The sequence below is a fragment of the Oncorhynchus clarkii genome, chromosome 28, assembly GCF_045791955.1.
Source record: "Oncorhynchus clarkii lewisi isolate Uvic-CL-2024 chromosome 28, UVic_Ocla_1.0, whole genome shotgun sequence".
Taxonomy (NCBI): Eukaryota; Metazoa; Chordata; class Actinopteri; order Salmoniformes; family Salmonidae; genus Oncorhynchus; species Oncorhynchus clarkii.
Genome location: NC_092174.1, coordinates 22,978,035 through 23,002,828, shown reverse-complemented (window position 1 = coordinate 23,002,828; position 24,794 = coordinate 22,978,035). Strand labels below are relative to the sequence as shown.

At 41.2% G+C, this 24,794-nt stretch overlaps 1 protein-coding gene across 6 annotated transcripts in view; it reads right to left on the bottom strand.

The window, feature by feature from the left end:
• The window catches only part of LOC139387200 (discs, large (Drosophila) homolog-associated protein 1a), a 117,745-nt gene that overhangs the window by 37,249 nt on the left and 55,702 nt on the right, over window positions 1–24,794 (bottom strand). For 5 of the 6 annotated variants that reach the window (XR_011629138.1, XM_071133269.1, XM_071133270.1 and 2 more), the window contains exons 3-4: window positions 8,359–9,494; window positions 2,722–2,948 (exon numbers count right to left, since the gene is read on the bottom strand). Coding sequence is in view for 5 of the 6 variants with exons in the window: in XM_071133269.1 (XP_070989370.1) it covers window positions 2,722–2,948; window positions 8,359–9,426 (1,295 nt within the window). In the remaining variant the exon portion in view is untranslated. The remainder of the gene's footprint in view (window positions 1–2,721; window positions 2,949–8,358; window positions 9,495–24,794) is intronic. The other variant, XM_071133271.1, reaches the window with a different exon arrangement.

The following is a 24,794-nucleotide window of genomic DNA, read 5'->3' as shown; positions in this document are numbered from 1 at the left end:
TTCTGGGACCGTGTGAACGGTCTCCTCTGCCTCTGATAGTCGTTTCTTCTTACCCCGTCGGGTGTGGCATCTCTACAATGCGCGTGCCTGCGGCCTCCTCCGCCCTTCCGTCCGTCCAGTCTCTCGTTGAATAAAAAACTACCACTGGAAGCCGATGAGGCGCTGGTTGTGGAGCGTTGATCCGACGGGGGTGGATTGAAGGAAGCGGCATCCCCCCTGCGTCTGCCATGGAGAGGAGGAGCAGGACCTCCCCTGTCAGGGTTTCTCCAGAAGTAGACTCTATCCTCGGCCTTGTCTTTTTTGCCTTGGTTGAATTTCTTGATTTTAAGTTTATTTCTGTAGACAACTTGTCCTGGAGCGCTTGGTTAGTTTTTATCAGTTCATTGAATATGCCATCATCATTAACAGCTATTTGTAGAGCTGTGCGTTTGTCTCTAATCGTGTTATTCATTTCAATAAAATCCTTCTTCAACTGGTCAACAATGAATGTCATTAAATCAATAGAGCATTCCAACAGTTGTGCTTCCAACAGTTGTGTAAAGGTGACTGGATGTGCTTTGGGTGGTGGACCATTCTTGACACCCACGGGAAACTGTTGAGTGACAAACCCAGCAGCGTTGCAGTTCTTAACTACACTCAAACTGGTGCGCCTAGCACCTACTACCATACCCCGTTCAAAGGCTCTTAAGTCTTTTGTCTTGCCCAGTGGCACAAAATCCATGTCTCAGTTGTCCCAAGGCTTAAATATCCTTCTTTAACCTGTCTCCTCGCCTTCATCTACAATGATTGAAGTGGATTCAACAAGTGACATCAATAAGGGATCATACATTATGCACTCTCCCATAAAGCAGGTCGGGCCAGCCAGCGACCACAGCGCTGAGGAGAAACAGCTAAATTCACTTAAGGCTGCCCACGCAAATCTTTCTCGCCTGCCGTGCTGACAGACACCTCGGCTAAGCTGCAGCAGTGAGGGAAGCCACGCAGAATAGACATCTAGGACAGTGCTGGGTTGGGTTGGGCTGGCACCTGAGAAACTCTGTCTAAACTCCATGTCTAATCTGCTGCTGCAGCATGGTTGTTTTGGATCAGAAGCTCCTACTGAAACTCCACTGTGGTCCAGCAAGCCTTCTGGGAGCTGGACTCCGACTACATCCAGAACAAAATAAATGGAAGAAGATGGAACCTGAAGTGCTTGAAGGGCGAAGCAAGAGCTGCGGCTGCCTCAGTGTTGGGATGTTAACGAATTTGGTTATGCATGATGTCATTGGTGTGGAATAAACCAATATGTTTCCAATATTATCTAACAAGCAGTAAACGAAGACAGATAAATGTCAAGAATACGTACACACATGCACATAGAAATGTGGGACACATACATTATATCGACTCCTATTAAACATTACCATAACACCATAATAAAAAAATCAAAACTGGCCTATATGATAACAGAATCAAAATGCATATATCATTAATGATGACACATACCCTCTGCCTGTAATTCATCTCAAACAGCACAGCAATGAAGTTCCAATCTGTGAGTACAGCACTTTTAAAGAGAAGTCCCCAGGCTCACCATACCTTCTCTAGCAGTGTGGGTACTTAATTAGAGACAGAGACAGGCCTGGTGTGTTTCTGGGGAGAACCTAATCATATCCCTGCTGTTAGTGCAAAGTCTATGGAGCCTATTAGCTACTGTAGGCTGGCGTCAAAGAGAGAAAATGAAACAAAAGTGTAAAACTATTACACTGATCTATCTCCTAAAACTTTAAATGCATTCCTTTTTGTGTAATAAATCAATGTTGTTCTTATTGATTGGGAAGGTGATTTATCAGTGTAGATGATCACATCATTACTCCACAGTAAGTTCAGTAGTACATCTGCATGGCCCACATACAGTACAGTAACCATCGGGCAGCAGATGTGGTAATCTAAGGATCACTTAGTGCCTGCCAAACGGTTTCAGACGCCTAGTGGAGTTCATAACATGAACCACAGAACTAGGAGAGGCACAGTACACTATCAAAGGTCATGAGGCATGCAGAGCTTCAGCCAGAAATACAAGCTGATTTAGAACATGGATCACAGTCACGGTTAGGGAAGCTTTTCTCACAATCCTAGTGCCTTTAGCTCAACTTTTGACAAAGATCCTTTCAAATTTAAATTGAGAGATGCTTGCAATGCTTAGGGATTGACATATTTGTTCATTGTGAAGATTATAATAAACAGATAAGAGCATAATTATATAACTTAGAATATACTGTACTTTTTCAACTGAAACGTTCATTTTTAAAATAGCTTCTCACTTCATCTACAGTCAGGAGAACCTTCCAGTCATTTCCCCTGGTGTTTGAAACATTAATACTCTTTACTCACTGAGTGGAACGGCATGCAGGTGAAAATGCACAGGTGCCGGGCTTGGCTGTCTCTTAAATTGGATGCTGCTTTAATGAATTCACAAATTCTAGCTGGAAGTCCCAGATGTGCCAGAGTGATACTGAAAGCTACGAGCAACCTCTCTATATAACGGTCCCAATAAAGCTGGGGGTCGGAGGACCTTATCCTAAACGGTTGTCTGATTTCTTCATGCTTTGCTTCTCTCCCACTGCAGTAAATGGGTCATTTAAGTACACACATCATGCTCCAAAGAATGTGAAATCATAAGGACTATGATAATGAAATTAAGTCAAAGTCACTTTAAAATATCATAGCGCAGAGTCTTACTTTAAGGTGGTCATTTCAGTCAGTGATGGCTGGGTGGCTTTGAGATAGCTGGCCCGTCGACCTTGGGCCTGGACCTTTGGCGATGGCTTTGGACTTCCCTCCGAGTCTTCGCTGTCTTCTTCCTCGGCCATAGCCTTCACGTAGCTCCCGCTGCGCATGCGTCGACATGGGATGTCATCCTCCTTACCCCCCAGAGGCGAGAAGCCACTCCACTCGTCCTGTGGCACCTGTGGGGACGGGGGAGGTGACAACAGGGCATCAGGCACCTCCACGGATGACTGTATGGCGCCATGAACCCACATCTACCTGGTCCGGTCCTGCCAACGCAGCGTCACAACAACATCCAACGCACAGTCAGACCCCTACCTCTCTATCTCTCATACTGAGCATTGAAGGTAATAAACAAGTGATTAAGGAAGAGGCTGGTATGAGTTCACATGATTACACTAAAAACATCTTCCTGACAACCTGGGCATCCGCTAGTGTGGAGTCCTCCTAAGGGCACACAAAGACTTATCAAGAGGATGTTCACAAAGAACTAGGGTGTCTATCTGAGCTCAAACAACATCATCGGGGTGGTATAACATTTGAGCTAACCTGAAACAAAGTATTTTAAGGCTTTGTATAGGTGTGAGGGAAATAATGGCTTGAAGGAGAAACACAATGAGGTAGCCATAAATATGTGTTGAACAAATGAGTAAAACTAGGGCACAAACAATAGCACAACCTGAACTTCCAAACTATTCTTTATTGTATAATAGTTGATAGAAATACTACTAATAGGAATACTACTAATAGTACTAATAATACTACTACGTCCATACAGAGAGGGATTATGGTGCCCCTTCTCCAAAAGGTTCATTCAGACACAGTGAAAGTATGTGTTACCAGAGAAGATCTATTCATCTTCCAGTGATATACCCAATTTGGGAAGTTACCATATTGCATTCAAAAATACTTTGGAGACGAAGTTGATGCTGGAGGAGAGAGAATCCCACTCCTCCGAAGACTTAGTAATTACATGACTCTGCAAAGGGAGAGGAGCCTTGGTAACTAGGGAGACAGCCAGAGCTGGGAAGGCTAGGCTGCTAGGGCTTTTGTCGTCAGAGCAGAAATTAGCAGGTTGAATATAAAAGGAGGCTGTGGAGGCAGAGTTACTCTATTACCGCTGAGCGGCTGCATGCCCACACACTACAGATGTAAGATCTTAATTTGGTCACCCTGTTGCAGGAGAAATGTAAAACTTGTAGTGTATTTGAGGTGTAGCCTTTTACACTCGTTCCTGTATACGGGTTGAAAATAGCAGATTTGGACACTGATAAGTGCTTAAAAGAGAACGCAGTGGCTATACAATAAAATGCTATACCTGATGTCAGAGCACAGGGTCTCCGCTTCACAGCGCTGTATGGGTTTTGACTGACAGCCATTCTGAACATGAACAACACGCGCAACAAGAAGTTGCCCACACCCCTCCAGTTATTGGGGAAATTTAGCAAATGTTTTATTGTCTGAGTAAGGGAAATGCTGCAAATTACGAGGACTCAATGTATTTTGAAAGATGAGACATTTCCATATCATAAAACTCATGTCATACACAGTGTCAACATTTATGATCACTATGTTTGATGTACAGTTACAAGATGACATGATGTTCCATCCTGGGTTTTCCTGACCAGAATGAGCCTATGTTTGTTGTGTTTTGAAGAAAACTTGCTGCGGTCCACACATCTGAATGCACTCATGACGCCATTCTATGCGCACTAAAATTAAGACCTGCTTCACTGAATTGCCTAGTGAAATCCTAACACTGTAAGATCGTATTTTATATTTTAGCTAGTCAATAGAACAAGCTTTCAAATTATGCCCACCTTACCCAGATTGCGATTTATAATGGACCGTCTTTGGATTGTGTAAACAACAACAGTAATTGTGTAAATGCGGGGATGCAGGGCTGTGTTTCAAAGAAAACAACTACAAGTTTGACATCTGTAGTTCCTCAACTGCACAGGTAGGAGAGCTCAAAAAGCACCTAATAGCTGAAGACTCTCCTTTGAGTCATAAAAGTGCATTTAAATTTCTTTGAAGAGGTATGTGGCCCCTTAGGAACACCAGTTAGACCTCTCACTCAAACGCTTTACATTTTTTGGTGTTATGTTGCACCTTAATAATATTCTTATCATGTTACTGAATGAATCCAGAGTATTTTTAGATTTCGTTAACAACAAATGCAGCAAAAAGTACAGTAAATGTAAAATGCACCTAAAATCAACAGTGTACTTTAAGTTTTGGATTCAGTATTTATCTAATCATTTTCCCATAATCTCCAAACTGTTCCCTTATGCATATACGTTCCATATTTCTTCTCCAATAAGCCCAATAAGCCCAATTCCCACAACTGTAAAGGGTTAAAAAGGCTTCTGTAATTTCCACTTTGAAATTTCAGACTTGATTTTCCTGAACAAAAAATGCATCAACCCCTATAAAAATATCCATTAATTATAATCGTAAAGAACAGGAAGGCCTGCACAATGTTTATGCTCCCAATTCGCTGCATTATTGACAACGTTTTGATCCGAAACGGATCTTCGTCAGGTCAAACAGACTGAGCACTCACATCCCAAAATATACACATTTCACCTCACATGACCATTATGAACATGACACATGGTGGGTGTGGAAACAATTCACTTTTGCACATAGTCAATCACATAAAGGATTACATACATACCATACCACACACACACACACACACACACACACACACACACACACACACACACACACACACACACACACACACACACACACACACACACACACACACACACACACACACACACACACACATATATATATATACATACATACCGGTCCAAATTTAAATCTAGGCAACAGTAGAAAAAGATTACGTTGGAAACATATGGAATACCTGCCCATATGACCATTACGCGCAGGACGCATGGTGGCTATTGATATAATTACAGTGACCTATTTCAAAAACAACTCTAATAATTTGATATCAATGAGATGGGCACATGTAGTAATTACAGAAGATCTAATATATACAAATGTACAAAATGACCAAGTGGAGACCTGGATGGCAGGACAAATCAACATAACATATTCACGTAAGAAATGGTCTGATATCAAACTCTTGGTTGAGACCTTTCGGAGACATGGCAGACAAATGGTGAATCCAATACAATTCTCTTCTCAGTAATAGATGATCAGTATCTCCACCCCTAGGTGGGTATTCCAACAGTTTCCAACGTAATCTTTTTTACTGCTGCCTAGGTTTTTAACTTGGACCGATTTGTATATAATCCCTAATGACCATATGTACCTCTGTGATTAATTATGACTGACTATGCGCAAAGTGATTTGAATTTTTTCCATACCCACCATGCGTCATGTGTGTAATGGTCATGTGAGGTGGGATTTGACCTGACGAAGATCCGTTTCGGTTCTAAACATTGTCAATAAAGCGGTGAATTGGGAGCATAAACAGTGTGCTTGTGTCACACCCTGACCTTAGAGATCCATTTAATTCTCTATTTGGTTAGGTCAGGGTGTGACTAGGGTGGGCAATCTATGTTTTCTATTTCTTTGTTGGCCGGGTATGGTTCCCAATCAGAGGCAGCTGTCTATCGTTGTCTCTGATTGGGGATCATACTCAGGCAGCTATTTCCCACCTGTAGTTTGTGGGATTTTGTTTTGGTACTGTGCTGTTTAGCCCTACTAAACTTTACGTTTCATTTGTATTTGTTGTTTTTTCGGTGTTCATTGAATAAAGTAAGACGTACACCTACCACGCTGCACCTTGGTCCGATCCTTCCATCAAAGAGCGTAACAGCGGGCCTTCCTTCTCTTTACTAGTATTATTTATTAGCCCAACACCTATGTTTTTAAGGATGTGCATATGACCACAAACTTTTCATGAATTATAATCCACATAATAATTCACCTTTCCTGTTGCTGCAGGATTATTTTCCTGCTGTAGAAAACTGTCTCAAATTAAGATCCTACATCTGTAGAACACAGTATAACATGCTCGCCACAGAAATAGGCCTATCTTCACAAGTTCACACAGAACTAACATGTGCTGTATCTTAAATACCGTACTTTATGTGTTCAGCACTTTGTTGTTGTGACAACTCCCCTATAACAGCTTTGGTTACTTTTATTTACTGCAGCTAACCGTTCACTGTACACAGTGTGGGGCTGAATATGTGGAGATCTAAATGTTGTGATGCCTGGCTAAGTAATTGGGTACTGTGCATGTGTATTTGTCACTGGGGTCTTCCCTGTTGGATATTCATGTACACAATACAGTATCAATAATACTTTAAAATACATAACAAGTCTACTCACAACACAACATCCCTAATAACTACACTAATTTAGAAGTTTAGATCTGAGATTTGAGAAATCAAAATGCTTGGCTCCAGTTGTATTTTTGTATATATTTTTTACATAATTTCAAAAAGCTGCATAAAATCTTTGCCATCTTTCCTCACATGGCACTCGACTCACAGACATATAGGTAATTGGTCTCCATTTGTACTAATAACACAGCTACCACTATCCTATCCCAACTTTCGAATCAATCCTGTCATTATTGTTGGTGGGTGTTTCTATGGTAACAGAGTTACTATATACGGCAGAAAGAGATACAGGATCTTAATTTGAACCTGTTTGCTACAGCAGAAAATGTGAATTATTATGTGGATTATAATTAATGGTCATTTTTGTAGTGGTTGATACATTTTTCGTAAGGGAAAATCATGTCTGAAATTTCACAGTGGAAATGACTAACTTCAGAAGCCTGTTTAAACCTCAAATACACTACAAGTTTCAAATATCCTGCATCGCAGGAATGTTCTTCTGCAACAGGGTATTCAAATTAAGATCCTTCACCTGTAGCAGGATATGAAGGAGTACATGGGAAACATCCACTAATGTGTTGGTTCACAGTGTTGCTGACTGTGTCTCAATGTCTTCTATTAGCCTATCATACATAAAACCACTCCTACATGTCTGGTATACATTAGAAAATGCATTCAGTGTAGAACAAGTGAGCGTGAGAAAGAGAGGAGATGAACTATTGTTGAGAACAACATTTACATACTATTTACATTAACATAATAATTCATAATCAGTATTTGGATATTTCTGCAAATAAACTGAGTTGAAATTGAGTGCTTAGATCCATTTAGAGATGTGCTATTTGTGCTCTTGTTGTGCAAACTGTGTCTCGTGAGTGGAATTTCACAGGTGATGGTTTTGGCAATGTAATCTTTGTGTACAACTTCCGGAGAATATTCACACACACACACACACACACACACACACACACACACACACACACACACCACACAAAATTATTAGGTAATAATTAAAGAACCCAAAAACTGGGAAATTTATGAAATTAAGAGGTTTATAAACAGGAAATAATGCCAGTCACTGATGGGTTTAAAAGAAAAAAGCCTACTAAAGGAAGTAAGGCCACTACTGGTTTGCACTTACTTCTCTCTTCAAATCAAATGAAAGTGGGGAGGGGGTAGGTCCTCTCCGGTGGGGTAGGTAGGTGGGCAAGGGGGGGTTTGGGTTTAGGGGTGAATTTAAAGAATTGCATACCTGCAAGAACTGGCATGAGCGCTCCTGCTGACAAGCCTCAGATTTCACTAGCGCTTTATGATCTAAATTTACTGAGGCCTTCTGGTAGACTTGGCGAGCCTTGCTCACCGTTAGACTGGACGACCACAAGCTCTTCTTCATGAGCTGGGCGTCCATGCTTATGGGGATATGGGAGGGGACACAGGTGTGTTTTACTACGTCGTTATTACTGCGCGACGTTTTCAGGGCGTGTTCACTGATGGTGTTGTAGGCCTCCATAAAGTACTGCGACTGGGACTTGTCCGGGTGGCGGCCCATGGTCATGACTCCAGTGGGGCTGTGCAACAGGCTGTGACAGACGTCTCGGTCATCCAGGATGTCGTCTGAGCTCCAGTACCCCGAGGTGGGGCTCCTGTGCTTGGGCTCAGCTGACTTGCAGCGCTCCCTGCTCTTGCTACGTTTGCGGTGCTTCTGCGTGGGGGGCGTCTCACTCTCGGGGCTGTTCCTGCTGCCATTGATGCTTCCCTGCTTGGAGTTTGGCCCCTCCAAGGAGTGGGACTTTGCGAAGAGTTTCTGGACGGAGTGGACCAGGTGGCGGATGCGTCCGGGGCTGTCGTTGCGCTGCTCCAGTGCAGTCCTCTTGTACTGCAGCGTGTGGTAGCCGTCCCGGGTGAATGACGGCTGCCTCTCAAACTGGTCCAGCAGGTTGACTGGCAGGCGGATGTTGACGCCCTTGTTGGGAAGCATGTTACCCACACCAACACCCACACCATAGGGCACCACAGCACACTCATCCATCCCCACCCGATCCTTCAGCTCGTGGTGGGAGCTGCTGTAGTGTCGTCTGGGGAAGGTCCCATAGGGCACCACACTACTGTCTGAGGGGAAGGCAGTGTGGTTCTTCTGGTTATGCTGGCTCTGGACCTGGGTGTAGTAGGCGTGGTCTGAGGGGTGGGACATGGGCATGTCCATCTGGTTGATCAGGTAGGGCTTGCGGTCAGGGTGGTGGCCATGGCCTAGGGCATCATAGGAACCAGGGTCACAGGTGACCAAATGGTGGTGGCTGCGGCTGCTTGATAGACCCTTCATGGTGTCTGTTCAGTCCACAGACAGTGGGCCAACCTGGGAACCACTTCAGATTATGTTCCTGATAGGAGCTGTAAAGACAGAGGTGGAGAAACAACAACAAAATGTTAGAAGAAATGAAAATGTAGACATTGTATTGTCCTTCTGTTCATGCGCTTTTATACTCCCAAAAACAATGCACTCTAATAATTATTTCTCATATCTACTCTAATAATTGTGAAGGTTAGGATTGTGGTGGGGAGAGCTGAGATCCTAAATCAGTGTTTTTTAACACATACACAATCTACTTTGTCAGTAAAGCATGAGTCTCTGAGAGGTTATTTTGATTTAAACACACACAAAACCAGAAGAGTATTGGGTTCCTAGCATTGAGAATGACAGACACAGAGGGTATGTCAAAGAGTAAAAAGCTTCACTTCAAGAATTCCGCCACAGTTCAGCTGTGATTTATTTCCTCTGCGACACTAGCTAGTTTCCCATGGCCCACGTTTTTGACTGGATGTCTGGTATTTTGATGTGCTAGTCATGAGTGAATCTCCATGAATATTAAAGGAGCGGCATCCTACCCTCTTGTAATGTGTGAGGGTAGACCATTATGTGTGAGGGTAGACCATTATGTGTGAGGGTAGATCTTCTCTGCAGATCCCCACAAGCTCTGTCAGGTTGGATGGGGAGCGTCGCTGCACAGCTATTTTCAGGTCTCTCCAAAGATGTTACTCATCGGGTTCAAGTCCGGGCTCTGGCTGGGCCACTCAAGGATATTGAGACTTGTCCCATAGCCACTCCTGCATTGTCTTGGCTCTGTGCTTAGGGTCGTTGTCCTGTTAGAAGGTGAACCTTCACCCTAGTTTGAGATTCTGAGCACTCTGGAGCAGATTTTCATCAAGGATCTCTCTGTACTTTGCCCCGTTCATCTTTCCCTTGATCCTGATTATGCTCCCAGTCTCTGCTGCTGAAAAATATCCCCACAGCATGATGCTGCCACCACCATGCTTCACCGTAGGAATGGTGCCAGGTTTCCTCCGGACGTGACACTTGGAATTCAGGCCAAAGAGTTCAATCTTGGTTTCATCAAACCAGAGAATCTTGTTTCTCATGACCTGAGAGTCTTTAGGTGCCTTTTGGCATAATCCAAGTGGGCTGTCATGTGACTTTTACTGAGGAGTGGCTTCCGTCTGGCCACTCTACCATAAAGGCCTGATTGGTGGAGTGCTGCAGAGACAGTTGTCCTTCTGGAAGGTTGTCCCATCTCCAGAGAGGAACTTTAGAGCTCTGTCAGAGTGAGCATCAGGTTCTTGGTCACCTCCCTAATTGCTCAGTTTGGTCGGTCTGCCAGCTCTAAGAAGAGTCTTAGTGGTTCCAAACATTTGTTGGTACCCTTCACCAGATCTGTGCCTCGAAACAATTCTGTCTCGGAGCTCTATGGACAATTCCTTTTCGACTTCATGGCTTGGTTTTTGCTCTGACATGCATTGTCAACTGTGGGACATTATATAGACAGGTGTGTGCCTTTCCAAATCATGTCCAATCAATTGACCACAGGTGGAATCCAATCAAGTTGTAGAAACATCTCAAGGATGATGACTTGAAACAGGATGCATCTGAGCTCAATTTCGAGTGTCATAGCAAAGGGTCTGAATACTTATGTAATTAAGGCATTTCTGTTTTAAAAAAATGTTTTTTAATACATTTGCAAACGTTTCTAAAAACCATTATGGGGTATTGTGTGTAGATTGATGAGTAAAAAATGTTTTGCTGTAGCTCACTGCGTCCCATAGCTCCCCCTTCTGGTTACTGGAATTTGCAAAGAGGGAAAGACGTAGGAGGACTATCTGTATCAAACGTTAAATCGTATTTCCAGTCACTAGCATCTCGCCCCATCCTAAATTGGTTTAGACATGATTCTTCTGCCCCTTGGCTCAGTATAGAGAGTGTGGACTTTCACATCCCTCCAATGGTCCAAATGTGTAATCTGTACTCTTACCAATATCATGGACTGTAATGGTTTGAGAACATTCCAAGATTTGAAAGATACACATTACCAGGCAACTCCTTTTGTCTATGGGTGAGTTCGAAAATCCACTCTGGAGTGCCAGAGAGCACTCAGAGTGCGCTCTGGGTGTTCGTAAATTCAGAGCATTGTCAGATTGTCCATTCATAAATTCAGACCATTTCGCTCTAAGAGTGTTCCGAGTGCACACTGGACGCTCTGGCCGAGGAGTAGGGTTGATCAGAGCGTTCTGACCTCACAACGGCAGTCAAGCACCCAAGCTAAATGGCTAACGTTGGCCAACTTGCTAGCTACTTCCAGACACAAATGAGAGAACACCTCACTCTGACCATTTTACTCGCCCTAGAAGAGCTGGTTAGACTATTTTCATGTTATCCAGAGTGTTGGTGACTTTGACTATGCTGCTTGCAACAATTTTTAGGAGTCCCTTGGGAAACCCAACTACCGAACCATCCAATGACGGGATTTATAAAAAACATTATCTGGGCTCCCAAAAGGACTGACCTTTGGAACAACCTTTGGAAAGTTCATATTCTGAGCTAGCCATTAAAAAAGTAAGGTCCACAGATCAGATTGAATCTGAACAACTCTTCAAATGGAACAGAATATGGAAAAACATTTTCAGTTTGTTCACAGACTGTACTTAACACCAAGGAAATGTTTTATGATGAGATTGTCCCCAACTCCCAACTGTTCACTGTGTCCCCTAAATCAGGTAGACACATTCCTCCATATGATGAGGGAGTGCCCTGCAGTTTCAAAGTGCATGAATTAAAATATTAAATGCTTTGCATCTATTATGTTACTTAACAATGATAGCCCCTTGCATCTCTGAATCACTCAGAGAAGATCACTGCTGGCAGGCAGCACTGCTGCGAAAACATTTAATATTATAACATGGTTTCCGGGTGGGGAGGATGCAGGTGGGTGGATGGGGACTGAGGGGGGAATGAGTTGGGGTTATCTTAGTACATATTTCTTTGACTCTTTTTTTACCTCTACCCCATCCGAAGAGAATGTACAAAAATAAAATAGAAAAGCCTCCTCTCCACCAACCAACACTGACAACAAGAATATGTTAACTGTCTTCTTCTGGTTGCACTGTACAATAGAACAGATCATAACCACATACTTAACAATGAGGCAGTATTTTGAATCACACGTCTTGAAATAAATATCAAAGACACGAGAGCACAAACATCGGCTCGATTAATTTATTTCACATGCAAGGCGCATCAGAGTAATTGCAGCAGGCGGAGGGGCTCTTCATTCAGCTGTGTTAATTGTGTGACGTCCTTCAGGACAGGAAGCAGCACACACCAGGCCACATGGCGCCACACACAGCAGGAAGGAAGAGGGCTCAACGGGTGGCAGAGAGTGAGCAGCCAGCCATGTTATTATTGGGCTATTATTGGCCACTGTGATCCTCTAATGGTACTGGGGGTTGAACCGCTGCTTCAGCCCCCAACCCACCCCATGTTCCTAATATCACTCTCTGTGGTGGGAGAGAGAGCTAGTTTTGTATTTGTATTTGTATTTATTAGGGATCCCCATTAGCTGCTGCCAAGGAATGGGAGTTTTGGAAACACATAATGACAACCCACACAGTAATGATTTATAAGTATTTGATGCAGCCATCATGTATATAATTAACACAAATTATGCCTGTGGAGTAGAAATGGCAAGATATGGTCACAGCTACTCATTCAATGGTTTTTCTTTATTTTTTACTACTTTCTACATTGTAGAATAATAGTGAAGACATCAAAACTATGAAATAAAAAAGGGGTAAACAAAACTAAATATATTTTATATTCTTTTTAAGAAGCCACCTTTTGCCTTGATGACAGCTTTGCACACTTTTCACATTCTCTCAACCACCCTAATGAGGTAATCATCTGGATTGCATTTCAATTAACAGGTGTGCCTTGTGGAATTTATGTCCTTCTTAACGCGTTTGAGCCAATCAGTTGTGTTGTGACAAGGTAGAGGTGATATACAGACGATAGCCCTATTTGGTAAAAGTCCAAGCCCATATTATGGCAAGAACAGCTCAAATAAACAATGAGAAACGATAGTCCATCATTTAAGACATGAAGGTCAGTCAATCCAGAACATTTCAAGAAGTTTGAAAGTGCAGGCTCAAAAACCATCAAGAGCTATGATGAAACTGGCTCTCATGAGGACCGCCACAGGAAAGGAAGACCCAGATTTACCTCTGCTACAGAGGAGTTCAGTAGAGTTAACTGCACCTCAGAAATTGCAGCCCAAACAAATGCTTCAAAGAGTTCAAGTAACAGACACATCTCAACAACTGTTTGAGATGAGGCCTTCATAGTTGAATTGCTGCAAAGAAACCACTACTAAAGGACACCAATAATAAGAAAATACTTGCTTGGGCCAAGAGACACGAGCAATGGGCATTAGACCAGTGGAAATCTGTCCTTTGGTATGATGAGTCCAAAGTGCTCAGCATATGTGGCAACTCCTTCAAGACTGCTGGAAAAGCATTCCAGGTTAAGTTGGTTGAGAGAAAGTTGTCATCAAGGCAAAGGGTGGCTACTTTGAAGAATCTCAAAAGATTTGTTTAACACTTTTTTGGTTACAACATGATAGTTTTGATGTCTTCACTATTATTCTACAATGTGGAAAATAGTTTAAATAAAGGTTAAATAAAAATGTAATAAAAAAATAAGTAGGTGTGTCCAAACATTTGACTGGTACTGTATAAAAATATGAATAATTGGAAAGAGCTGTAACACATACATATATTTATATCTGCTCTGCCATTGTCTAGAGAGGAACAGAAATTATCTGAAGTTTTACAGTGGCTGTTTCACAAATGGCACCCTATTATCTATTTATTTAACTAGGCAAGTCAGTTAAGAACAAATTCTTATTTTCAATGACGGCCTAGGAACAGTGGGTTAACTGCCTTGGTCAGGGGCAGAAATTACAGATTTTTACCTTGTCAGCTCGGGGATTCGATCTTGCAACCTTTCGGTTACAAGTCCAATGCTCTAACCACCTGTCGCCCTACATAGTGCACTCCTTTTGACCAGAGCCCTGTGGGTCATTTGGAACACAGGCAGTGTGTGAGTCTGGAAGGTGGTCTCTTCAACACATTCAGAGAGAAAACTCCCAAAGGACATCTGAAGTACAGTATGCAGCACCTCTAACTCCACAGAGGACCATCCACTGCATGGGGAAAATGTGATGCTGGCTTCCCTGACATACTTGGCCTTCCACAGACAGCATGCTGCTTATCCTCTACAGGATCGGTGTCCCCCCCACAGGACGGTTGAGCTAACGTGCACTAATGTGATTAGCATGAGGTTATAAGTAACAAGAACATTTCCCAGGACATAGACATATCTGATATTGGCCACCCCTCAGAGCCTGGTTCCTCTCTAGGTTTCTTCATAGGTTCCTACCTTTCTAGGGAGTTTTTCCTAGTCACCACACTTCTATGTCTGCATTGCTTGCTGTTTGGGGTTTTAGGCTGGGTTTCTGTATAGCACTTTGTGACATCGGCTGATGTAAAAAAGGACTTTATAAATACATTTGATTGATTGACTGATTGAAGTTTCCTAGTGAAAAAGAAGAACTCATTATTTCCAACTCAACGTTATCCTAGATACTTCACATTTTATGTTAAAGAGTGTCTAATAATATTAAGATTCTGTTCAAAGATGTGGAAACAGTGGTTTGGATGTCACAATCACCAATCACAGAATAGCTAACTATATGTGTAATTACAACAGTGTTGCACGAAAACTATCCATCAGTATGTTTCATACAGTAAATATTAATGAGAGTGGTTACGGTTAGTGAGTAATTGGTCTCTGAGGGAAAAGGGTCATTACACAGAGGCAAGTAGAGCAGATGGAACAAAGGGAAGAGAGAGAGACACAGAGATAGGAAAGAAAGAGAGAAGGGGGGAGAGAAAGAGGGTGAGAGAGAGTGTGGAGAGGGCATAGAAAGATATGGTAGCTAGCTATCCCATTCCCAAGCATACCGTCAAGCATTTGAATCACCACTGAGAATCATTTTTCCTAACAAACAGATAAATAGATTATTGTAATTCAAGGCAATAATCTGACAGACACACAGAGAGAAGTTCCTGCTAGACAGTATCAGAGTGCTGTCGACAAACAGACCATGTCCAAAGGAGAGTGGGACTCCGCTCTCTCCTTTGATCAGTTGTCCTCTACTGCTTTTCTCTTTTTTCTAATGTCTTTTCAGAGCCAGCAGCGTAACCTTGACAACCTGAACAACTGAGATAAATAACCATACAGTGACAGCATTACTCAAAAGCATTCACATTTACAATCCTGACATTACACAATTGTTTCACATATTGCCTTTGCATTCCGGGTTCATAATCTGAACATACCAAATACTTCAACACTAGGGTTACGTCCCAAATGGTGCACTGATTTTGACCAGAGCCATTGACAAAAGCAGTGCACTATCTATATAGGTAATATGATGGGACACAGATTAGGTTTTGAAGTGTTCCTAATTACCAATAAGGTAACAACTATCCAACATTACAACCGGCTAATTGCAGCATCACCACAAAAATGGAAGAAGCAAGTGTAAGAGGGAGAAAGTAAGGAACGTGTCTGTTAGCCCTGCATTAAATGCCACAATTGGTTAAAGAAAATTGTGAGAAATAAAAAAGTATAACAGTTTCATTTAAGGACCAAATAATTGACCTCTGTGCCATACAGATTGCGTGGGAGGAGATTTGCGATATACCAATTCCATGGCACATGGTTAATGAACTGACACACAAAACGCCGGATTCAAAACATAGTTTTTCAATTAAATGTATTGTACAAAAGTCTTGCAACCAAAATAATGTTATACAGTTGAAGTCGGAAGTTTACGTACACCTTAGCCAAATACATTTAAACTCAGTTTCTCACAATTCCTGACATTTAATCCAATTAAAAATTCCCTGTTTTAGGTCAGTTAGGATCACCACTTTATTTTAAGAATGTGAAATGTCAGAATAATAGTAGAGAGAATGATTTCAGCTATTATTTCTATCATCACATTCCTAGTGGGTCAGAAGTTTACAAACACTCAATTAGTATTTGGTAGCATTGCCTTTAAATTGTTTAACTTGGGTCAAACGTTCCGGGTAGCCTTCAACAAGCTTCTCACAATAAGTTGGGTGAATTTTGGCATTTCTCCAAAATGTATGATATTTGTCCCCATGTTTAGTTGCAAACCATAGTCTGGCTTTTTTATGGAGGTTTTGGAGCAATCAATCAATCAATAATATAATAATACTCTTAGCAAATAATGTTATCTTTAATTTACAATCCGTAGAAACTATGAGAATAGAAAGGATCAGAACTTTTGTGAAACATCACAGCACAGTTGAAACATATGTGACAAATATAAATCAAAACAGGATGGTGTTCAGAGATAGACAGGAGGGGTTGAGGGGAGCTGAAGGGTGGGACTAAAAACAACAAATAAACGAGAACTAATGTAAAGTATACTGTGTCCGTAAAATGTATATACGTTCAGAACTGTTGTGAAACAATCACAGCACAGTTGAAAAATATATAACAAATAGAAATCAAAACTGGATAGTCTTCAGAGAGAGATGGGAGGGGTTGAGGGTAGCTGAGGGACAGGACTTAAAAACAAACAAAAGATAACTAATGTAAAATATACTGTGTCCATGAAATGTATATAGTACATATAAGCTGTATGTATAAAGGAAAATAAACACTAATATATATATATATATATATATATATATATATATACAGTGCCTTGCGAAAGTATTCGGCCCCCTTGAACTTTGCGACCTTTTGCCACATTTCAGGTTTCAAACATAAAGATATAAAACTGTATGTTTTTGTGAAGAATCAACAACAAGTGGGACACAATCATGAAGTGGAACGAAATTTATTGGATATTTCAAACTTTTTTAACAAATCAAAAACGGAAAAATTATTCAGCCCCCTTAAGTTAATACTTTGTAGCGCCACCTTTTGCTGCGATTACAGCTGTAAGTCGCTTGGAGTATGTCTCTATCAGTTTTGCACATCGAGAGACTGACATTTTTTCCCATTCCTCCTTGCAAAACAGCTCGAGCTCAGTGAGGTTGGATGGAGAGCATTTGTGAACAGCAGTTTTCAGTTCTTTCCACAGATTCTCGATTGGATTCAGGTCTGGACTTTGACTTGGCCATTCTAACACCTGGATATGTTTATTTTTGAACCATTCCATTGTAGATTTTGCTTTATGTTTTGGATCATTGTCTTGTTGGAAGACAAATCTCCGTCCCAGTCTCAGGTCTTTTGCAGACTCCATCAGGTTTTCTTCCAGAATGGTCCTGTATTTGGCTCCATCCATCTTCCCATCAATTTTAACCATCTTCCCTGTCCCTGCTGAAGAAAAGCAGGCCCAAACCATGATGCTGCCACCACCATGTTTGACAGTGGGGATGGTGTGTTCAGTTGTGTTGCTTTTACGCCAAACATAACGTTTTGCATTGTTGCCATTGTTACCTGCACTGTGATAGTCTCAGAGGTCCGTTAAAAGCGCAGAGAGCATCATGAAGAACAAGGAACACACCAGGCAGGGCCGAGATACTGTTGTGAAGAAGTTTAAAGCTGGATTTGGATACAAAAAGATTTCCCAAGTTTTAAACATCCCAAGGAGCACTGTGCAAGCGATAATATTGAAATGGAAGGAGTATCAGACCACTGCAAATCTACCAAGACCTGGCCGTCCTTCTAAACTTTCAGCTCATACAAGGAGAAGACTGATCAGAGATGCAGCCAAGAGACCCATGATCACTCTGGATGAACTGCAGAGATCTACAGCTCTACAATCAGTCGTATATTTAACAAATCTGGCCTTTATGGAAGAGTGGCAAGAAGAAAGCCATTTCTTAAAGATATCCATAAAAAGTGTTGTTTAAAGTTTGCCACAAGCCACCTGGGAGACACACCAAACATGTGGAAGAAGGTGCTCTGGTCAGATGAAACCAAAATTGAACTTTTTGGCAACAATGCAAAACGTTATGTTTGGCGTAAAAGCAACACAGCTGAACACACCATCCCCACTGTCAAACATGGTGGTGGCAGCATCATGGTTTGGGCCTGCTTTTCTTCAGCAGGGACAGGGAAGATGGTTAAAATTGATGGGAAGATGGATGGAGCCAAATACAGGACCATTCTGGAAGAAAACCTGATGGAGTCTGCAAAAGACCTGAGACTGGGACGGAGATTTGTCTTCCAACAAGACAATGATCCAAAACATAAAGCAAAATCTACAATAGAATGGTTCAAAAATAAACATATCCAGGTGTTAGAATGGCCAAGTCAAAGTCCAGACCTGAATCCAATCGAGAATCTGTGGAAAGAACTGAAAACTGCTGTTCACAAATGCTCTCCATCCAACCTCACTGAGCTCGAGCTGTTTTGCAAGGAGGAATGGGAAAAAATGTCAGTCTCTCGATGTGCAAAACTGATAGAGACATACCCCAAGCGACTTACAGCTGTAATCGCAGCAAAAGGTGGCGCTACAAAGTATTAACTTAAGGGGGCTGAATAATTTTGCACGCCCAATTTTTCCGTTTTTGATTTGTTAAAAAAGTTTGAAATATCCAATAAATGTCGTTCCACTTCATGATTGTGTCCCACTTGTTGTTGATTCTTCACAAAAAAATACAGTTTTATATCTTTATGTTTGAAACCTGAAATGTGGCAAAAGGTCGCAAAGTTCAAGGGGGCCGAATACTTTCGCAAGGCACTGTATATATATATATATGGGGGATTGGAAATGATGCAGACAATTACATTGACAGAAACCACAGTCTATTTGCAATATCTACTCCCCCTAAAAATGTAAAATAACAAAAATAACAAAAATAAGGTATCAACGTCTGTAACCAATCAAACAAGGACCTACTCTCTGTAACTATTTCTTGGGTATTGGCCCTCTCTAAAAAGGTAATTCAACAACAATGACAAACTTTCTTGCTGGGTTATGATATGAATCATGATATTTCAGGTGTCTTGTACAATAGGAGTGACAGCCCACTGAGGGTTCAATATATTGCTATTGTCCCTTCTGAAGTGCAGAGATCCATCATATGATGTCTCCTGACAATCCTCTGCCAGCCCTTTAAAGGTCCACAGCTCTACCGGTCTGTAATGAGAGGGCCTCTTCTCCACCCGTCTCCCTGTCACTACAGCCCTGCTTTGGCCTGTTATGATGCTGCCTGGGCCAGGGTGACACACTGAAACACACTGATGTCAAAGGCCTTCAAAAGTCTCCCATTCTCAGTGCTGTCAGGTTGTGAGTGAATGCCTGGCTGGACTTTGCTTGGACTATCATTCATCACCACTCCAAGATAGAAAAGCAGTGGGAAGCCATCCTGATATACAGTGAGCTCCAAAAGTATTGGGTCAGAGACAAACATTTTGTTGTTCTGGCTCTGTACTCCAGTACTTTGAAAGTATACATGACTGTGGGATAATAGTAAAGACTGTTAGCTTTCATTTGAAGGGTATTTTCATTCATACTGGGTGAACCGTTTGGAACAATTTTGTACATAGTCCTCCCAATTTCGGGGACCAAAAGTATTGGGACAAATTCATTTATATGTGTCGTCAAAAGTTTAGTATTTGGTACCATATTCCTAGCACGCAATGATTACATCAGGCTTGTGAATCTACAAACTTGTTGGATGGATTTGCTGTTTGTTTTGGTTGTGTTTCAGATTATTTTGTGCCCAATAGAAATTAATGGCAAATAATGTATTGTGTCATTTTGGAGTCACTTTTATTGTAAATAAGAATATAATATGCTTCTAAACACTTCTATATTAATGTGGATGCTACCATAATTATGGCTAGTCCTGAATGAATTGTGAATAATGATGAGTGAGAAAAAGCTAGACACACAAATACCATTCCTCCAAGATATGCTAACCTCTCACCATTACAATAACAGGGGAGGTTAGCATTTTTTGGTGTGTATGACATTTGTGTGTCTAGCTTTTTCTCACTCATCATTATTCAAGATTCATTCAGGACTATCCGTGATCATGGTAGCATCCACATTATTGTAGAAGTGTCTAGAAATATATTATATTCTTATTTACAATAAAAGTCACTATTCGTAATGCTTTTTGAGTTCACTGTAGATGCCAGGGTTAGCTTAGGGTTAGGGACATTAATTGCATGAGCAGCATGTAGACCTGGCTTTATGAATGGAACTGTTATTGGATGAATCTGATTAAGTTCTTCTCTTTTGTTTATTTGATGACTAAACTAAAGGACCATGAGCTACACATGTAGTCCTGTTTGATGAGTGGTTTGGGAAGGTACGTGAATGAGCCTGTTGTAAAGACTGGGCCTTTAACTGGTTTTACCCGCAAAGTTTGGGAAATAGAAAAATGTGGACAAATGATGAACACACCGCTGCAATAGTAACATCATTGTATACAATGTACCAACACTGCAGCAGCATATTATTTGTCTAAGGCTTTTCTGAAATGATGTATGACTTGGTTCATTTGATTTGAAAGGACCCAAGCTGCTTATATCAGGCCGACAGGAAGAATAGAGACATAAATAGAATACCCATTAGGCCTGTGCATTGTAGTGCTTTCGGGATTGGCAAAAACAACTCAATTGAAACACAATAGCATATACAAGATATGAATGTTCAAAAAATCACAAAAAAATAAAAAATAATAATAATACATTTAACCTTCATTTAACTAGGCAAGTCAGTTAAGAACAAATTATTATTTACAATGACAGCCTACCGGGGAACAGCGGGTTAATGGCCTTGTTCAGGGGCGGAACGACAGCATTGCCCTTGTCAGCTCGGGGATTAGATCCAGCAACCTTTCGGTTACTGCCCCAACGCTCCAACCACTAGGCTACCTGCCACCACTAAGGAAACATATATAAATGTTGGACAAACTGCATTCTCTAAAGGAGGGATGGAAACAGAAAAATCCATCAGACTGACAGCTAAAACCTCTCAACAATCTTTTTCAAAGCGCCTGTGCCAAGCGTTTGAATTCTGTGTAGGAGGAGAGAGAATCTGCTCAGATGAGGTTATTTTAGGCTTTAAGGAAGCCGGCAAACAAAAGCCTGAGTCACAGAAATACATGCCAACACTATTGAGAGTCCACATAGACTCTACATTTCTCACTATATGGCACTTTCTTTAATAAGGGTTGTGTGTTGCTCAGTAGGACATTATCATAAGAACATGTGTAATCATTGGATGCTCTCCTGTACTGTATGTGAACACTCATTGGTTTAACCATAATATGCATAACCTATGGAACTAACACATTTCCATTACATGTACCTCAGATGTGAAATTATTTGATATATTAGGACAAACTGACCGACATGTTACAGCACTAATCTTGATCAATAAATGAGATCAGTTTGACACATTTTAAGTTATTTGTTACTGAGGGCCCCTCGGGGCCCATGTTATGTTTTTTCTCTCTGTAACGATTCAACAATTTAGATGTTAGTTTATAATGTGATTATAAACTATATGGTATATCAGACCGTATACCACGGGTATGACAAAACATTTATTTTTACTGCTCTAATTACGTTGGTAACCAGTTTATAATAGCAATAAGGCACCTCAGGGTTTGTGGTATATGGCCAATATATACCACGGCTAAAGGCTATATCTAGGCACACCTCTGCTTAAAAAGAACACAGCTATTATGTGGTTTACTGGTAATTTACTAATAATACATTTTACAGCTGAAATAATAAGAACCAGAATGTTGCACGGACCAGAATGTTGATGGTTGTCTCATCTGATTGGATACTTTTCCAGCAAGGTAATACATCAGGAAGATATATTAACACTCTTGAATTCCCAGGTCTGAATTAGTTACTAAGCAAGGCACGAAAACCAGAAGCCACCACAGCCCAGACAGTGTAACTATGCATCCCTGACAAATGGGTCTCACCATGCGGAGCAAGCTTGACAAGGGCGTAACCGTGTGACGTTAATGGATCTAAACAAAGCTGTGAAAGGCTCTATCAAGTATACTAAAAGGATATCAACACACTACTGCACCATTTACAGTTGATACAGGTCTATTTCAAGTGGTTTACAGAAAAGGGGGCATTATTGTAATACGTTTTCACATTTTCATGGCATTTAGTTTGGGGTGTTAATATGGGTTGTCAAAGTATGGCATGTGTGTATATGTAAGCAAACACATGCATACTGCTTCAGGGAATATTGCTGAAGAAAAGGAAGGACAGGACATGTCACCATGGAAACAATATGTAATTTAAAACTATAAACCTTGTTGCATAATTGCTGCAAATGCATCTGATATTTTCAATAACAGCTTGCACATGGCTGAAATTAAAAATAGCCAACAGTAGTATTGCCATCTTTGGATGTTATCAATAAATACACTGGTTAATATCAATAAAGGCGTGGAGTCCTGGCTCACTCTGCCACTAACAACAGATACCGATCTACTATTGGCTCAACATGCAAGATGGATACCACATACTTAGATAGTAGATAATAGACAGTCATACTTTGAATGTAACATCACCACAGATTTGTCCCTAGGGGCTATGGCAGCTATCTTTATCTTTTTACAAATCAGAAGGACTATTTCAAGATAAAGGCTCCAAGTTTGTCACAGAGCTAGATTTATGGACCCAGAGCTGGCCCCTGGGTTCCGTGGCATCCGTCCAAAGGGCTTTTTTGAGATAAATGCACCAAATGTGGCACAGAGGTCGATTAATGTACCCCAAAAATATGTAGATATGGAAGCTCCACAGCTTTGGCCAATGGGGGCTGTGACAGCCGTCTAACAAAATGCCTTCAACCCCAATTAGGCTAGATGTTATACTGTATGTTATACTTCAGAGACCCTTGTGTCCATCTAACATTTTTGTAACATGGCTGCCACTGGCTGATAGATAGCATTGGTTGACCATACACTTGAATTGAGGGTGTCAGGTCAGGTGAGTTTCTTTTGATTAGTAGCCACTAGTAAATTAGCTAGTTAGTTCCAGGGCTTTTGATGCTCGACTTATGTATCTCGTTCGAAAGGTGTATATTCTGTCTGTGAGTGTGTTTGCCTCCACTGACCCGAAAATGACTAATTCTGAATGATGATTTTGGAGGTGCCTTAGGGTGCAGGAAGTACACCTTTATCAGATGCTGTTCCAGATCAACCGTCACCACCAAAATCTCAAGGCATACTAAAATGTGACATAGCCTTTAATTTGTTCAAATTGCAGAATATTATATTAAATTAGTGGAATACTTTTGTTCATGAACTGGTTGAAAGTAAAATATTCTGTATTTCAGGCACAGCTCTGACTAAAGCACAGCTCAAGAGAATTGTCCTGTTTCCCAGATACAGCTGTAGTTAAGTCTGAATTTTGCTCCTGATTAAGACATTGCAAAGTAGCTTTATTAGCCATTTTCATGTTCAAGTAACAGGTAGGATGTGGACCCTGGTCTCCCATTTCAGAACCCAACGTCTTATACATTAGACCAAAATAAGGTTGCGTCTTGGGCTGAAGGTAGTTTTAAGATGCAGGCAGGGCTACCTCATCACGAGAATTCTAACTCACCTCCACTACACTTTTCTACAATTTGGCCAACATGAATGCTGTGTTTCCATCTGTACTCATTGTATTATACTGTGTGTTACTGTTGAACCTTTTGGTTTTTTGGGAGATCCCGGGCAAGAAGTATAGGCCATGACATAAACAAATCTGAAGAAGTATAGGCCACTTCTTTTTGTGGATTAGAAGTTTGTAAAATAGTGGTACTGTCTGCATCCTTTTAGTACAATGGCTGCCATGGTCCCAGGGGGCACATCTGTGTGGCTCCATAACTTAATCTTTTTAGGGGAACCCACATCTACACTACAGTTCAAAAGTTTGGGGTCACTTAGAAATGTCCTTGTTTTCCATGAAAACTTAAATGAAATGAGTTAGGAAATATAGTCAAGAATTTGACAAGGTTATAAATAATGATTTTTAATTTAAATAATAATTGTGTCCTTTGCTCTCATCAAAGAATCCTCCATTTGCATAAATTACAGCCTTGCAGATCTTTGGCATTCTAGTTGTCAATTTGTTGAGGTAATCTGAAGAGATTTCACCCCATGTTTCCTGAAGCACCTCCCACAAGTTGGATTGGCTTGATGGGCACTTCTTACGTACCATACAGTCAAGCTGCTCCCACAACAGCTCAATAGGGTTGAGATCCGGTGACTGTGCTGGCCACTCCATTATAGACAGAATACCAGCTGACTGCTTCTTCCCTAAATAGTTCTTGCATA